The sequence below is a fragment of the Mastigoproctus giganteus genome, chromosome 6 (assembly GCF_048544385.1).
Source record: "Mastigoproctus giganteus isolate SK-2022 chromosome 6, ASM4854438v1, whole genome shotgun sequence".
In the NCBI taxonomy this organism is placed as follows: Eukaryota; Metazoa; Arthropoda; class Arachnida; order Uropygi; family Thelyphonidae; genus Mastigoproctus; species Mastigoproctus giganteus.
Window position 1 is genome coordinate 216078733 of NC_143580.1, and position 17183 is coordinate 216095915.

Below are 17183 nucleotides of genomic sequence, written 5' to 3' on the forward strand. Positions count from 1 at the left end.
CAAAAAGGATTCTCCTGCTCTTTTGCTTATCTTCAATGACACTCAGATTTCCAGACAAGATCATATGTCTCTATTAGCAATTACCCTAACCTCTAATCTCTCTTGGCATAAAAAAAAATATATTGCTTCTTCTGCATCTAAAAAACCATTTTTCTCTTTCTCTCTGAGCATCACTTTTCTTCTAAACAACTACTCACTCTGTACAAATGTCAAATACAGCATATACCATTAAATATTGTTCTCACACTTGGAGCAGTGCCCCTTAACCACTCTCAAGCTTCTAGTCTGCATTCAAAGAGGACAGTTGGATTAATTAATGACCCATCACTTACAAAGTCTCTGCACTCTCTGTCTCACAGATGTTGTTTCTATTGCATGCCTTGTCTATAGATACTTCCATGAGCACTGCTCTTCACAATTCCTCCTCTCTCTCTCTCTCTCTCTCTCTCTCTCTCTCTCTCTCTCTCTCCTCTAAACCAGTCCAAACACATGCTGCAACCAGTCAACATCCATTTACTGTCCTACTTCAAAATCACAGAACCAACTTTTCTTCTTCCTCAATTATCCCTTACACTTCTGTAATCTGGAACAACTTCCCTTTACATATACTTCCTAAAAATTACAATCTACAGAAATTCGAGACAAATGTCAACAAGTATCTTCTCTCACCTTCTCAACCTTCAAGATATGCATGGTACTAAGTACTGTAGGTTCTAATACCACTTGTATTTGGGATTTTATTAAAGAAAATAAGTGAAAATAGTAATTATTATAGTAATAAATAATTACTAATAAATGTAATAAATTATTCACCTTAACTGAATAATCAAACAACAAAACAACTTGAATAAGAAACTTTACCATTATATGATGTTCATTTTTTAAATAACAACTTTTTTCTATATGAGTATCATACGACTATATAAAAAAGTGATTTATATAAAATCAGACTGCAAAACAGATGGCTAGTTTATTGTTAATCTGGAGAATTCCAATAAAAATGATCAATGGTCACATATATTACAGTTTTCATAGAAAAGAATATGAGACAAAATATACAAAGTGAAGTATGTTTTCTTCATATCTATAAAACCACACATCTTCGGTACAGAAAATTAACTATTTTTCTGTAAAAAATATGCATAAAAGTGATGTCACATTTATGAAGTAAAAATACTGTCCATCATTTTCCAATGTTTTCAACAACACCACTGCCTGCTTCTCCATCAAAAAGAAAGAAATTTTTTATTGGTGCATCCTTTAGTGTAACAGCCTGCAGAGAAAAAAAAAGTAATGTAAAAATCTTATAAGGCAGAATTACAAAGAAAATGACACTTAAGGAAAGATTTCAGCTTAACTTGTGATATTTTAGATACTGAATAATTTCTGTTAAAGGATTTGTACTCAACCATTCTGGTCAAGTACAAACCCTTTAACAGTAATGAATTTTGAACTCAACTTTGGAATTTATCATGAAGTCAGGGATAAAAAAAGACAGAATTAAAATTAAATTGTTGCAACTCCAGTTGCTTATACTGAAAGTAAAACTTTATTTTTACTGAAAATTACTTTGTGTCAATAATTAGTTGAAGATTTACTTGCTGGTAAGAACAGCCTTCAACAAAGTTACTTAACTGCATTACAACAATATAAATCTTTACAAAATAGTTACTTTAAAATTATATTTATAATAAAAAAATAAAATTTAAATTCAACCCCACCTCAAAAAAAGCATCTGCTTTGGTCTTGCAAAACAAGGTTACCTCAATGTCCTAGGTCAGACTGATATTGTGTGAGGATCATATTAAGTTATTTAAAAGTATAAAATGATTGGAGAGATAAAAAACATGATTAGACAAATAAGGAATAGCTGTGAACCTGTCCCCTCTTTTCATCATCCAGGTTACATACTGCATTAATCTTAGTAGCAGAGTTAACCATTACAAACATTTGGAAAATGTACAATATTTAGAAGAATTTTAACACTTTGAGAAGCAATTAACAAAATCCATAGTATTACCACTTACATACAATATCTCATAATCTTCAAAATTGGAGAATTAAATCAAAAAAACATGAGCAGGAATTCTACTGGTTTAAATTTTCACCAGGGAAATGTTTCTACAAGTTTCTTTGATTATAACTCATTACTGCTAAAAGACTTTTTTTTGACATAGAACTATGTTAATTATTATTACCAAACTGTAAAGGAGGGATTCTGTTTATCTGCTATTCCTTAATTCACAGTATGTCTGTCTGTCTGGCTGCTGGTTCTTCTTAACTGAAGGGTCATCTTTCAATCTCAAGGTTCTGTGGAGGCTGGGGGTCTTAGATGGTCCCAAAAGATGATTGTTAGGTTTCTGGACAGCTTTTATTGTATTTCCTATAGAGGTCCGTCCTGTAGAATGTTGTGTTGCGGTTTTACAGAAATTTTATGAAGAAACAGTAGCTATCTGTGATAGCTACTGTTGGTGGGAGGTACATAAATAGCTTTGAAATCCCACTGCAGCCCACATTCTAAAGCATGTAAGACTGGGTCAGACTTCTCCATGGTATGATTCTTCTGTTTATAACTGGCTGCACTGGCAGTTAAGTTATTGGACCTATGGGGTTGTTCGTGTTGCTGCAGAATGTTCTTGAGGAACACTAAGTCTATATAATAATAAGTAGAAATTGCAGTTCTAGCTATTTTATAGATAAGAACTGGAATATAAGGTATAGTAATAATTTCTTTGCTCCTTTATTGGATCTTAAGGACTGTTTATATTCCTCTATGACTATGGAAATTGTGGTTGTGGTGGCTATCTTTCTTTCAAATGGATCTGACAGTTCAAGTTCCTTTTCTAAGGGTTGGTTCTTACACTGCATTTGAGTCACTACGATGGTCGGGGAAGCCATGGAAATTACAAGAAATCTTTCACTAAGAATGCAAAAAAACAGTAAACAATTCCTTGCTTATGTTAATACTAGAAGGAAAAGGATGAACCCACATTGATCAACTAGTTAAGGATGGCACAACTGTTGATGATCCTGTTCCAGATCATTGACAAAGTTGATAAATATTCTGCAACTATATTCAGACATGAAGTTTTTAGGATTGGGGATACGAGAAGTGCACCAAGTTATAACCAGAAGCTAAATGATTTTGTGATAACTAAGAGGAGAGTGGAAAAGAAATTCTTGAAGTAAATAACACATCTGGGACTGATGGGAATCTATTCAAATATACCGAAAGAAACAGCAAGGGAGGTGAGCAAACCTTTCAACATAATTATGAGAGCATCCTTTCACTGGAGGTCTCTACAGACTGGAGATGTACAAATATCTCTCCTATTCATAAAGAAGGAAAAAAGTGAGCAATTACAGACCTGTAAGCTTAACTTCTATGCCAGGGAAAATAATGAATTCAGTGGTTAAAGCTGCATTGCAGGACTATGTTGACAGGAATGGATTGAACGGAAATCACAGCATGCATGGATTTGTTACGGGGATATCTTGTCTGACCAATATGATTAGCTGCTATGAGGAGCTCACAAAGAAACTGGATGCAAAAAATAATTTTAAATCATATCCTTAGATTCTGGAAATGCTTTTGCTACTGTTACACATGAAAGACTGTTCAAGCTGGAGCAGCATGCAATAGAAGCAAGTTACTACTATGGATAAAGGCATGGTTGAGTGGCAAGAGAGAGTAGTTATTAATGGCTGCTGCTCCTCATGGACTAATGTCATTAGTAGTTATTAGTGGAGTCTCTAAAGATTCTGCTTTCGGTATTTATTAATGATATTAATGAAAGCACATCAAGTTTAATATTTAAGCTGCGAATGATACAAGGGCTGGCAAGTGGTTAATGACAAGAATCAGGATATGCTACTACAAGGCCAAGAAAAACTAGACAACTGAGCTTTTTTTTTTTTTTTTTTTATGAAAACCCCAAACACGAAAGGTATCAAAACCTATGGGTTGAAGGAGAAGTATGGGGGGGGGGATGGTGGAAACTTTGCTCTAGAGCAGAGAAGGGTCAATTCAGGTTTAACAGATAAATAAAAATTAATCACAGAATAATATACCAATTGGGCAGTACCAAAATAAAGGTAGCAGAAAATGAAAAAAAAAAAGATGTGGGGTAACTGTACAGACTGACATGAAATTCTCTGAGCAGTGAAGATAGCCTGCTGGGACAGCTCGTGGATGGGGTTTCTGCCAATGATATACAGCCATACCTTGACTTGCAACACTTCGACTTGCGATGCTTCGCATTAATGAAACTTTTCAATTGCCACCATACCTCAACTTGAGACACTTGCTTCGCAGTTCCAACACCTTAGCAACATGACACTACCACTCGCATCAACCTTCCACCCACCATTGCTGTCATCAGTTTGTTTACAAACACATTTTGCTTTGCATCTCGTTTATGCACACTCTGTGTTTAAGTGAATATTAAACTATTTATAACTTCTATTTTACCATTTTGGTGTGGTTAAATTATAAAATAACTTAATATACAGTACAGTATAATGGCAGATAAAAGTGGTAAGGAAAGTTACTTTACATACAAAGGTCAAAATTATTAAACTTGTGATGAAGGTATATCAAACAATGAGATAAGCCAAAGGCTAGACTTGGCTTGCACTACAGTTATCACTGTGCTTAAAAACAACAAACAAAAAAAAACATTCTTGATGAAATGAAAAACGCTATACCAGTGCATACTACTCCAATTCAAAAGAGAGACAGCCTAACTGCAGACAGGGAGAAACTTAATGATAGGGATTGATGATCAGACTAGTCACCGTGTGCCTTTAAGCCAGGGTATCATTCAATATAAAGCTCAAAGCCTCTTTGATGAAATGAAAGCTAAGAAAGGTGAGGCAGCTAAGGATGCTGAATTTGGAGCAAGTAGAGGGTGGTTTGATAGGTTTAAGAGACGTTCTAACCTACATAATATCAAAGTGCAAGGTGAGGCAGCAGCTGCTGATACTGTTGCTGAGGAAAACTTTCCACATGACCTTGACAAAATTATTGAAGATGGTGACTACTTAAAGGATCAAATTTTAATGTGGATGAGATGGCCTGTTTTTGAAAAAGATGCCATCTAGGACTTTCATTCCAAAGGAGGAGGAAACTATGCCAGACTTCAAACCAGCAAAAGATAGGCGTACCCTTTTGTTAGGTTTGTTTGTTTGTTATTTGGTTTTTAGGAGCATTAGCAACTAAGGCCATATTGCTCCGAGGGATATGCGGTGGTCATTCCCTGACCTTTCCACATCCTCCATATTTGGTGGTCATGGGCTCAAATCCCAGTCTAATCAAGAAGCGTGTGCTGCACACTGCTGCTCCTGCCCACCTGCTTTTGTTAGGTGCAAATGCATCAGGTAGCCTTAAGCTAAAGCCTATGCTTGTTTACCACTCAGCCAACCCTAGAGCTTTGAAGAACTATGCTAAGACTAGCCTTCCAGTTCTTTGGAAGTCTAATTCGAAGGTATGGGTTACTGTGTCCCTTTTTGAAGAATGGCTTTGACCTACTTTGTACCAACAGTTAAAGGGTACTGTAAAGACAATAACATCCCATTTAAAATTATTCTCCTTCTAGACAATGCACCTGGACACCCTGGAATGTTAGATGATCTGAACCCTAACATTCGAGTGATATCCTTACTACCAAATACGACCTCACTTGTCCAGCCCATGGATCAGGGTGTCATTGCTGCTTTCAAACTTTATTATTTAAGAAGAACCTTCACTAAGTGCATTATAGCAATTGACACAAAAGAAGGAGATGGGCAAGAAGTTGTCAACAAAATTTTGGAAAGGCTTCAACATCTTGGATGGAATAAAGACTATACGAGATGTTGGAATGATGTGAAGATAACAACACTGCCTGGAAAAAGTTATGCCCACAGTTGCTTGATGACATTGAAGGATTTGTTATTATTTACATCTGGAACAGGATTTTCAAATCCTGTTCCAGATGTAAATAATAACATTGTACAGATGGCAAAGGCAATTAGAACTGGAAGTTGAGCCATATGTAGCTGAACTTCTGGAGTCACATTCTGAGCCTCTAAGCAATGAAGATCTCCTTGCACTTCATGAGAAAAGGGAAGATGAAGAGATGTCTGAAGACATATCAAGCTCTGAGTCTGAAGGGCTACCACAAAAATTCTATCAGAAGCTATCTGGAATTTTAAAATTGGCATGGCTCTTTTAGAGAAGCATGATAGGGACTTTGAAAGAAGTTCAAAAGTCAATGCTAACCTTGTAAGGGATTATGCCTGTTACACCGAAATCTAAAGGGAAAAGAAAAGGCAGTCTAGCATGCAAAGTTCTTTAGACTGGTACTTCAAAGAAATACCAGCACACACTGAAAGTCCTGCTCGACCATCAACATCCACCAAAAGACTTCCTAAGGTGTACAGTCAGACCATCAACATCAAAACCCAAAACCCTACTCTTTCTAGGCTTATTACTGCTTCAAGAAGTCCATTCAAATCTTCTGCAAGAAAGTGTGTAGCCCTTGATGATTCTACTTATGAAGATATATCCTCCCCTTCGGACTTCCTTCAATAAATTTTTGTTTCTCTATTTAACATCTGCTAGCCCTAGTAAGAAAAATAAAACTACATTAAAAGTAAGTCAAGTGTACTGCACATTATTTACATTGCTACTGTATTTTAACTGTCTATACTGAGTACTGTACCTAGGCCTACTATCCAGTGCTTAGTATGCTTACACTATTTCTCAAAATAAGGCCAGTGTTTATTTTAGTTTTAAATGCATTATCTGTGTAAGTTATGTCCGTATATGATGGTTGCAGTATATGCAGAGATGAGTGAAAAAAAAGGGGATTGCTTTGAGTTACAATGATTTTTGAGTTACGACAGTGGTCTATAACCTAACATGTCATAAGTGCAGGGTATGCCTCTGTAGCCGAGTGGTCAGGAGCGGGAGTGCAGTGGCACACGCTCTTTGAGTAGACCGGGGTTCAAGCCCCTGACTTCTAAATACGATCGATCTGTCAACCCGCACTGGATCAGCGTGGCAGATTATGGTCCATTTCCCTCAACATGAATTGTTGAGGAGGCTTCCATCCTGCAGTGGGTTGATAATGGCTGCAATTTATTTTATTTTATTTTTATGCCAGTATAAGAATTTGTACAGCAACAATAAGGAGGTGATTATCCTGGTTTATACAATAATGGCTAGGCTCCATTTTTATTACTGCTAGGAGGACTGCAAGCCTCATTTTAGGAAGGATGCAGATCTGTTGAAATGGATGCAGAGAAGTACACAAAACTAGTCAAAGGCATGAAATAGTACTCTTACCATGAAAAACTTGAATTCTGTAAATTGCAGTGTCCAGAAACTAGCTATCTGTGAGGAAACCTGACTGAAATGTTTAAGACTTTAAATGGATTGAGTAAACTAAATACTGATTGTATTTAAAAAGGATGGTTGCAGGATAGATGCTGAAAAATTTCTTTCAGCAAGAGAGTAATCTGATTGTTGGACAAACCTTCATCTGTGTTGTGGAAGGGCATGAATGGATTAGACAAATTATTAGAGAAAATGGACAAATGATGTCAGGGTTTTTTTCCTTTTTTTTTTTTTTTTTTTTTTTCCTGATGCTATATAAACTTATTTCCTTGCATCATTTGCCACTACTATTACTACCTCTACTACTAATTAACGATTAATTTAATAAAATCAAGAATTCATTTAAATAATTTCACTTGAAATGCAATTAGTATAATTAGGTTTTAAACTTGTTTTAAACTTATTTTAAGATTAGTACAGTAATAATTATCTTTTCATTTCCTAGTTTAATAATAGCTAACCTTAATTATTTCTTGAGCCAACACTCCACCAACCACTGCACATGATGGACTCAATTCTCCAAACACATGACTGTAAAATAACATATCATTTAGACATGCTTTTATAATGTGAATATAAAATTAACATTTATAAACTTTGAGTACACAAACATTCTTTATATTTATTAGTCTTGTAATTAAAAATGACTGTAATCTAATTTACTGCAGTTATAATTATAAACATAATTATTAACATTGTTATAATTATTAGGTGTTCACAAAAGTGAAACACTGACCTAAAACATCCATATTAATAGGAAAATTAAATTTTTTCCCTTATCTGCAGGGTTTGACAAGACCAATTTTGTTGCAGGAAGTCTAAAATGAAAGGTGTTATATGATACAATTCAAATCCAACTATCGATACAAAAATTGAGTTAATTTTTTGACAAAAAAATTTTGCATGACCACTAAACATTAAAATTTACCAATTTTTTACTGTCTTTTTATATACAAGGTGTTGTAATAAAGTTCCTGGACTAGTGCTGTTGCGTTATGTTTGATTAGTTTCATTTCCTAGTTAAATATTTTTTGCACACTCATACGGAGAGAAATATTCATTTAAATCAAATAAATATCTGTGTAAATATAGACAAATAACACTAGTTTACAAATTTAAGTTTGTTCACTGGGGTTTGAATTTCAATAGGTCCTACTGCCAAAATATGTTGCTGTAATTTCAAATATGACTTAGATTTTTTTCTATCACATCCAGATACATCACAATTTAAGAAATAAAAAAGTATTGTTTTTTATGAAAGTATATAACTTTATTGTATTTAGTAATGACAAATTGATAGGATTACATTTTCATATATAAAAAATACATAAATACTAACAAGTATTAATCAAAACTTTCATTAATCAGACCTTCGTCTCTTTGTTTGAAAAGAACGTTTAATTGTTTTTCTTTTATGTACAGTGCCAGGTTTTTCTCTTTTTAAACACCAGCAATAGTCAGCCATCATGCTTGTATTCCACCTTCCCTGGTACCTCTGCTCCATTTCCTTAATGTCCTGATGGAATCTCTCCCCTTTTTCTTTGCTCATCTGTGCAAGATTTTCGGGGAAAAAATCAAGATGGGCATGCAAAAAGTGAATTTTGATGCTCATATTGCAACTAAATTGCGAAGCTTTTCGAGCATATTTTGAACAATTTTTCATAATCCTGTGATTTATGATTTCCTAGAAAGTTTTCCATTACACTTTTAAAAATAATCCAGGCTTCCCTTTCAATTTCATTCATAGTAGTTTCAAACTGACAGTCTAAAACAAATTTTCTAATTTGGGGACCAATGAAGATACCCTCCTTAAGTTTCGCATCAGATAAACCGGGAAATTTACTGCAAAGGTACTTAAAGCAGTTGCCATCCTTATCCAATGCTTTAACAAATTGCTTCACTATGCCTAACTTGATATGCAGTGGAGGTAAAAGTATTTTATCTGGTTTCACCAAACTTTTGTGCACAATATTTTTTGACCCCGGTGTAAGATTGTGCCTCCAAGGCCATTGCTTCTTTGTCCAATGCAGTGCTTTAGCTCTGCTATCCCATTCACAAATAAAGCATGGCATTTTAGTGTACCCACCCTGTTGCCCCAACAACATACATAACACTTTTAAGTCTCCACATAGTTGCCATTCGTGATCTTGATATTTAATTTTCTCCAGAAGCAACTTTAGATTGTCATAAGTTTCTTTTAAGTATACTGAATGAGCAACTAGCACAGATGTGTACTTATCTCCATTATACAAGAGAACACCTTTTAAAACAGTCTTAGAAGAGTCTATAAATAGTCTCCATTCACTAGGAACATATGATGGAGGTCCTAAGGCACTTATTAAACCAGCAATATCACTGCAATATACAAGAGGACCTTCTTGTGAAAAATACTGTATAAACTCCCTTTCACGATTTCTGTACCAGGAAAATTATGTACCTGGAACTAGTAAGTTCTTCGCTTGAAGTTTGGATCCCAGAATTTCAGCAGCATACTTTGGAAGACCTAAGTCCCTTACTAAATCATTCAGTTCAACTTGCGTGAGTTGCTGTGGCGCTAAAATATTTTCTGGTTGATAACATTCCTCTTCACTAACCTCTTTAGCTTCTGCTTCGGTGGAAGAAGATATGGACTCCAAAGTTTCTGGTGGAGGTTTTACAGGCAGATCAGGTCCATGTGGAACCGGTCTTATGGCTGACGGTAGTTCTGGATATTTGATGTCCTTTTTATTTTTTGAATTGTAACCTTTAACGTCACATACACAAAAGTAACATTCAGCATGGCTTACTGGCTCGTGCCACACCATAGGAATAGCAAATGGCAAGCACACCTTTTTTTCCTTGACTCCATTTTCTAAGATGTTCGACACATGCTAACATATGATATGGCCTACCATATGGCATAAAAAGTACGGCATACTTTTTGTGGTGCCCACAATTTATCCTGATCGCCTAGTTTTATGTCAAAGTATGCATAATACAATTTTTTTACAAAATCAGTAATATTTCGCCTCTGCTTTACAGGAACAAAACAACCACATATGTAACAAAATATGTTGGGACTGTTTATACACTATCTGGTTGCCATACTAAAAGAAAACTAAAACACAATGAGAGCTCATGACAGTTTTTACACGAGTATTGTGACCGCATAAGGGATGTGCCACTTATATAGGGTCTGTGGTTGAGTGGACTGTACAAACAAGTGAGTGCATGCTCAGACATGTTTAATCCGTAACTACACACAGGAGTCTCCAGACTCCACTCGGAAAATAAAATTCTGGGAATCACAGATGGGCCAGAAGAGCGGGGTAGGGGGCCGTCTACCTTCCTGGGTCCAGGTCGGCTACCTTGCAGTGTGTGCAGTTACGGGTTAAACATGCACAATCTGTTGTATTTGAGGCAAATATTTGATAATGATTAAGAATATAGGAGTATAAAACTTGTAAACCATTGTAGAAACTATAGTTATGTACACATTTGCATATAATAGGTAATATTTTGTTAGTGAATTGTGAAAAATCTTTACATGATAGAAACAAACGGACTTCAGTTTAGTAATCAGTAAACATGCATAAATAACTGCCACATACTTTTACTCAAACCCCAGATACACTGTAAACCAGTGTAATTTATTTGGCAGAGATATTTGCAATTTAAATATTTCTTTGAATTAAATCATTTATTTGCAACTATCAGAACACCTTTTCCTTCTGGTAATATATATTTGAAAGCCCACTGTAAGTGGAAACTTCCAGCAAGAAGGAGCTTCCAACTAGCGCCTCATGCAACTAGTTATAAATACAGGCCCCCATGCACGTGTGTGTGTGTGTGTGTGTGTGTGTGTGTGTGTGTGTGTGTGTGTGTGTGTGTGTGTGTGTGTGTGTGTGTGTGTGTATACAGGGTGTTATAAAGTCCTTAGACATTTTTAAAATATAAAAATGTAAAATGAAGAATAGAAAAAACTTTTTACACAGTGAAATATAAATTTAATGGAGTTTTTTTAAGAACAACAAAAAAGTTCCAATGTCCATCACCAGAGGACCAAGATTTACATACTGAAATGTTAAAGCATGTGTTATTGTGTGGGATAAAAGGTAAATATTTAATTGTTCACTTATTTTTATGAAAATAACCAGACATTACAACTTTCTGCTGTTTTCATGCTCTAAAAAAGATAACAAGACCTCCTGTTTAAAATAATTAAGAAATTTAAAGAAACAGGAAAGCTTTACAACAGATCACAAACAATGTCCTCAAGTTTTACCAGAGTTTGACTAGACGTTTTTGCACGCTGATGAACATGTTGCTTCCAACACTCACAGCTCACATTTGGTTTCATGAACTGCTGATTCCTTGGAGCACTGTCAGGATGGTTCTTTTGTTTACATGCATCAACATCCCCATAAAATTAAAAGGGTGCATCAAATCTTATCCACACGTAAGCCATTGGGCACAAGCCAAATAAAATGAAAACAGAACCACATATCACATGACCAGTTCCTACTCTACTGTGTGAAACATTTGAATCCATAAAATTATCAGTAGGAATTTCTCCAATTTTGGCCTTCATATTTACCAAATTTCACTCCTGCAGATGTTTAGCCATTCAAGTATTTGAAAGGCCATGTTTACAGAAACAATTGTTTCTTTAGGGATTAGAATTCAATATGAGGTTTCAGTAAGCTCTATGGACTTGCTGTAGAAGATGTGAATAATGTTATGCCTTATCTACTAGAGTTATAGAACACCTGTTATACTATGCATCAAAATATCAGAGTATTTTGATGCATGGTATATATGTGGCAAAATACTCTGGTATTTTGACACACACATGTACTTCCAAAAACCACTTTTAATTCAAAAACCTAATATGTAGTAGGGCCACTTTTTGCCTATAGTTTCATTGGTAGGCCCTATGCCTACTGAACATAGGTTCTACAAACTTCCAATAAGTGCTTCCAGAATTTGCTTCCAATCATCCTGAAAAACAGCTGCCAGAGCCAGTTTAGAAGGCCATTTTGGCTGCAGCCTAATCAAGTGATCCAATTCATCCCACAGGTGTTCAAAGGGATTAAGGTCAATGTTCTAAGCTAGCCAGTCCAACTTTTCAACATTCATTGCCCACAAACCAGTCTCGTATGATCATGGCTATATGATAGTGTTATCATGTTATGCTGATATTAGGAAGGTCTGTTTCTACAGTATTGTAACAACTTAGTAGAGCATAACTGTCCAAACATTCAAGCAGGTTATGGACTTTATAGCTTCAGGCACTACCACCAAGTCGAAACAAGTTGAAACGGTGGCATAATATCATACTGCCTCCAAAACAGAAAATACATCCCATAAAGAAGTGCCATAGCACATTTTGACACTTAGTGTATATGAAAATCAAGAATGATACCACTTTAAATACTGTTTTGTGCTGTGCAGCTGATCTACCTCTGAACCAAAAGCTATGCAGCTCCCTACAGATGGCTGACATATTAGCACGTATTCCTGTGGCCTTTTTTACCTGCTCCATAATGTTTTTCACAGGCAAAGTGCACAAGGCTTGAAGTACTGTCTTTAAAGTTTGTTGAACATGTCCATAAGCTTGTGAGGCCATCCAGACCCTTTTTTTTTTTTCTTTTTCGTTGAGGTATTAGCTGTGAATAATATCTACTACTGGATGCTATTCAAAGGTTTGGATGAGTTGCAATTGTGTATACAGAAAAGTTACTCTTGTGGCATCCAATTACAATCATACATTGAAGGGATTGTGGTTGGATGCCACAACACAGGTGATAGCTACCTGACGTAGTAGTGGCTATGCTAAGGCATTTCATTCCTGTAACTGCCACTTACATGGAAGCTCACTAAGAGAAGTATTCTCTAAAAGTTTAGTATAGTGCACAAATCCAGAAAACAACTAATTAAAATACATATATATATATAAGAAATAATTGATAAAGCACACAGTAAGATGGGAAAGTTATTAACAACAACATGCCAGGCCTAATGGAAGAAGATATGAGAAGAAAAGAATGTTAAGAACCTAATAAATTAAGTGGAAATAATGGCTGAATTAATAAGCCAAATCATATTTACAAAAGCTAGAAAGGAAGTGGTAATTAATGCATATTAAAAAATAGTAATAAATGAAAATAAAAATGAGAATAATAATGAAAATTATTATTCTCATTCCCATTTTTATTTCCATTCTTATTTTATTTTAATTATGTTTAATTACAGGCATACCTCGGTTAACGTTACCTCTGATAACGAAGCCTCGATATAACGAAGTCCGCAATTTCAAGCCCCATTTAACATAAAAAAATATTCCAATTTAAGGCCAACGCCCGACAATCATCCGATTAGTGACTGATGGCGACTCGTTACGTATTGCCGAGTGCTCCCGAGCTGCGGGCATGTCTGTTATAACAGTTTTGCGTGTCAATCGCGTAATTTAGTTGTTTACATGATTGACGTTGTTTCAGTGTGGCGCATTGCAATAATCGACGTAGGTTCTTTGTAGCATTACATAACGTAGATTTTGTAAATTTTAATAGAAATATTTTTGTTTTAGTTAATTAAAATGTCAGAATCAAAGAAAAGAAAAGCAATTTCTTTGGAAACTAAACTAAATATCGTACGACGTGTTAAAAGCGGCGAAAGAAAATCCGATGTGGCACATTCTTTAGGATTAGCGCAATCAACTTTAACAACCATACTAAGTCAATCAGAAAAAATAAAACAGTCTGCTCAGAATTGTACAGATGTTACAGCGGCAAAATTAACTCGCTTAAGGAATCCAATTTTAGAAAAAATGGAGAAAATGTTAAGTTTGTGGATAGATGATATGTCACAACGTCATATGCCTTTAAGTCAAATGGTGATTCAAGAAAAAGCATTATTTTTGTTTAATCACCTGAAATCTAAACAAACTGAAGAAATTACGGAAACCTTTGGGGCTTCTCGTGGTTGGTTCGAGAAATTTAAAAAACGGGCCAGGATTCATAGTGTAAAATTAACAGGAGAAGCTGCAAGTGCAGATGTTGAAGCTGCAAATAAGTTTCCAGAAAAACTAAAGGAAATAATTGAACGTGAAAATTTTCCAAATTTGGTGTTCAATGTTGACGAAAGCGGTTTGTTCTGGAAACGGCTACCAACAAAAAGCTTCATTTCTATTGAAGAAAAATCAGCTGCTGGATTTAAAGCAGCCAAAGACCGTTTAACATTACTCTTTGGATCAAATGCCTCTGGTGATTATAAATTAAAATTGCTATTAGTTTACCATTCAGAAAATCCGAGGGCGTTAAAAGGTAACATAAAAATGAATTTACCTGTAATATGGAAAGCAAATAGAAAAGCGTGGGTTACCAAGGAGTTATTTACTGATTGGTTTGTTAACCACTTTTGTCCTGGAGTAAAACGGTATTGTCAAAAAAACAACTTTGAAGAAAAAGCTCTTTTGTTGTTAGACAATGCTCCGGGACATCCTACTGATCTTAACACGTTGGACACGCATTCCTGTCAAAGTTGTGTTTCTTCCAGCAAACACAACTTCCCTGATTCAACCATTGGATCAGGGAGTAATAGCATCATTTAAAGCTTATTATCTGCGTCGAACTTTAAGCAATTTAACTGAACTAGAGGATAAAGTGGAAATGACAGTTAAAACCTTTTGGAAAAACTACACCATTAAAAACGCAATTGAAAACATTGATAGTTCTTGGAAAGAAGTCACTAAGAAATGCTTAAATGGAGTTTGGCGCAAAATATGGCCAGAAGTTGTACTAGAAGAAGAAAATAACATCCAAGAAATTAGAAATGAAGTTATCCAGATGGCTCAATCAATAGGTTTCGAAAATGTCGATGAAGAGGATGTTAGAAATTTATTGAATGCAGAAGATGATGGTTTTTCAGTGGAAGATTTAGAAAACCTTGTTAGCAACGAAGACAAAGATAATGAAGGCGAAGTTAAAGAAGTTCCTGCCGAAAAAGTGTTAACAACCAAAGATTTAAAAAGGTGCTTAAATGACATTGAAAACGTTTTAAATTTTTTTAGTGAAAATGATCCCGATTTAGGAAGAAGTGTTATAGTTAAGCGATCAGTGTTAAATGCAATAACTCCGTATAGGCAATTGTTAAATGAAAGAGAAAAAAAAGCATAAACAATCAACTTTAGACTCATATTTTAAAATGTGATTTCACTTTGTATGTAAGTTGACTGTTTATTTAATAAAACTTTTCTTTGTTCGAAAAAAAGCTTTTCATTTTCTTTACGTAGGAACGTATCCCTATTCTGGCCATAGTATTTTTACCTCTGAAAACGAAGTTTCGCTTAACGAAGTAATTTCGTGGAACGCATCCTATTCGTTAATCGAGGTATGCCTGTATTATTATTCGGACCTTTTCCTCACTTTTAACTATAGAGGGCTTCCACTGTTTTTTTCTACTAAGCAACTTCACCGTCGTCATAGCTCTCGCTGTTTGTATTCTATTTATTAATCATGTTTATTATGCATTTTACTAATTGATGCTACATAATTTTAAAGGTATTTAATTTTATTCTTCTTTATACTAGTTTTTTTTACATCTCACAGGCCAGCGGTATTAATTTTCCTCTTCTACTAACACCTTCACAGCCAAGGCCCTCTCTAAGAGGTTGGGTACTTACGAACCTAGCTTGCCTAGTAGCTTTAAAATCTTTTCCTTCTCTTTACGTCTTTCTACTTTCTATTCTGCTTTTTCCATCTGTTGAACTATTAGTGTAATACGAAGGCGATTCGGACATTCCTTCTTTTCTTATTCTCGCCTCTCTTTTTTTACTACGTTTCCCCCTATAACTTGTATTACTTCCCATTTCTATGCTGCTGCCTGTTACACTTTTTTAATTTAACAATTTAACAATTTTACTTAAAATATACACACTGCGTTGGGGCTACCTCACTCATGTTTCTGGAGGTTTCAATATTTTTTTTTTTTTTTCCTAACATTTATTATTCAATAATATTATTCTTTAATGCTACCTCCATTAGCATGGGTTTGTATAGAAACACAGTGTTTTGGTACATGATCGGGTGTAGTCCCCTGATGAAATACCTGATCTATGTACCAATTTATTTTCGTTATTATTCTCATTTTTATTTTCATTTATTACTATTTTTTAATATGCATTAATTACCACTTCCTTTCTAGCTTTTGTAAATATGATTTGGCTTATTAATCCAGCCATTATTTCCACTTAATTCCACTTAATTTATTAGGTTCTTAACATTCTTTTCTTCTCATATCTTCTTCCATTAGGCCTGGCACGTTGTTGTTAATAACTTTCCCATCTTACTGTGTCCTTTATCAATTATTTCTATTTCATAGTTGTATCCTGTTCTGTAGCCATGCGCGTCCAGATACATCTATTTTCTTTTCTTTTCCTTTTTTTGTTTTCCTTTTTTTACCTGTTTTATATACTATATATATATAAATCATTAGTTTTAATTTTTAATTTATACACAAAGCTCGTTAGCATACTTTTTACTTGAAATATATTTTATATATACATATATATAAATATATATATTTTTTCTGATATAAAAATTAGAACTAGCTGTGGTCCTGGAGTAATGTATGTGGTCAGTGGTATGCAAGCTGCCTGATCTGTGTGCTGTCATAAAAAATGCACAGATTGCTAACTGTGGTACTAACTGTACTTATGCAACAGCCATAAAAACAGCAAGTTGTAAACTTAAAATAGTTCACAGTTTACTTAAACCAGTTAATGTGGTATAAAAAGTTTACAACTTCGTTGTTAAGGAAGCTG

General features: G+C 34.8%; 1 protein-coding gene across 1 annotated transcript in view; it reads right to left on the reverse strand.

The window, feature by feature from the left end:
* Positions 1-1183: 1183 nt before the first annotated feature.
* The window catches only part of Aos1 (SUMO1 activating enzyme subunit 1), a 53076-nt gene continuing 37076 nt past the window's right edge, over positions 1184-17183 (reverse strand). The window contains exons 8-9 of the mRNA XM_090375671.1: positions 7843-7912; positions 1184-1273 (exon numbers count right to left, since the gene is read on the reverse strand). Coding sequence (XP_090231797.1) covers positions 1184-1273; positions 7843-7912 — 160 coding nt within the window. The remainder of the gene's footprint in view (positions 1274-7842; positions 7913-17183) is intronic.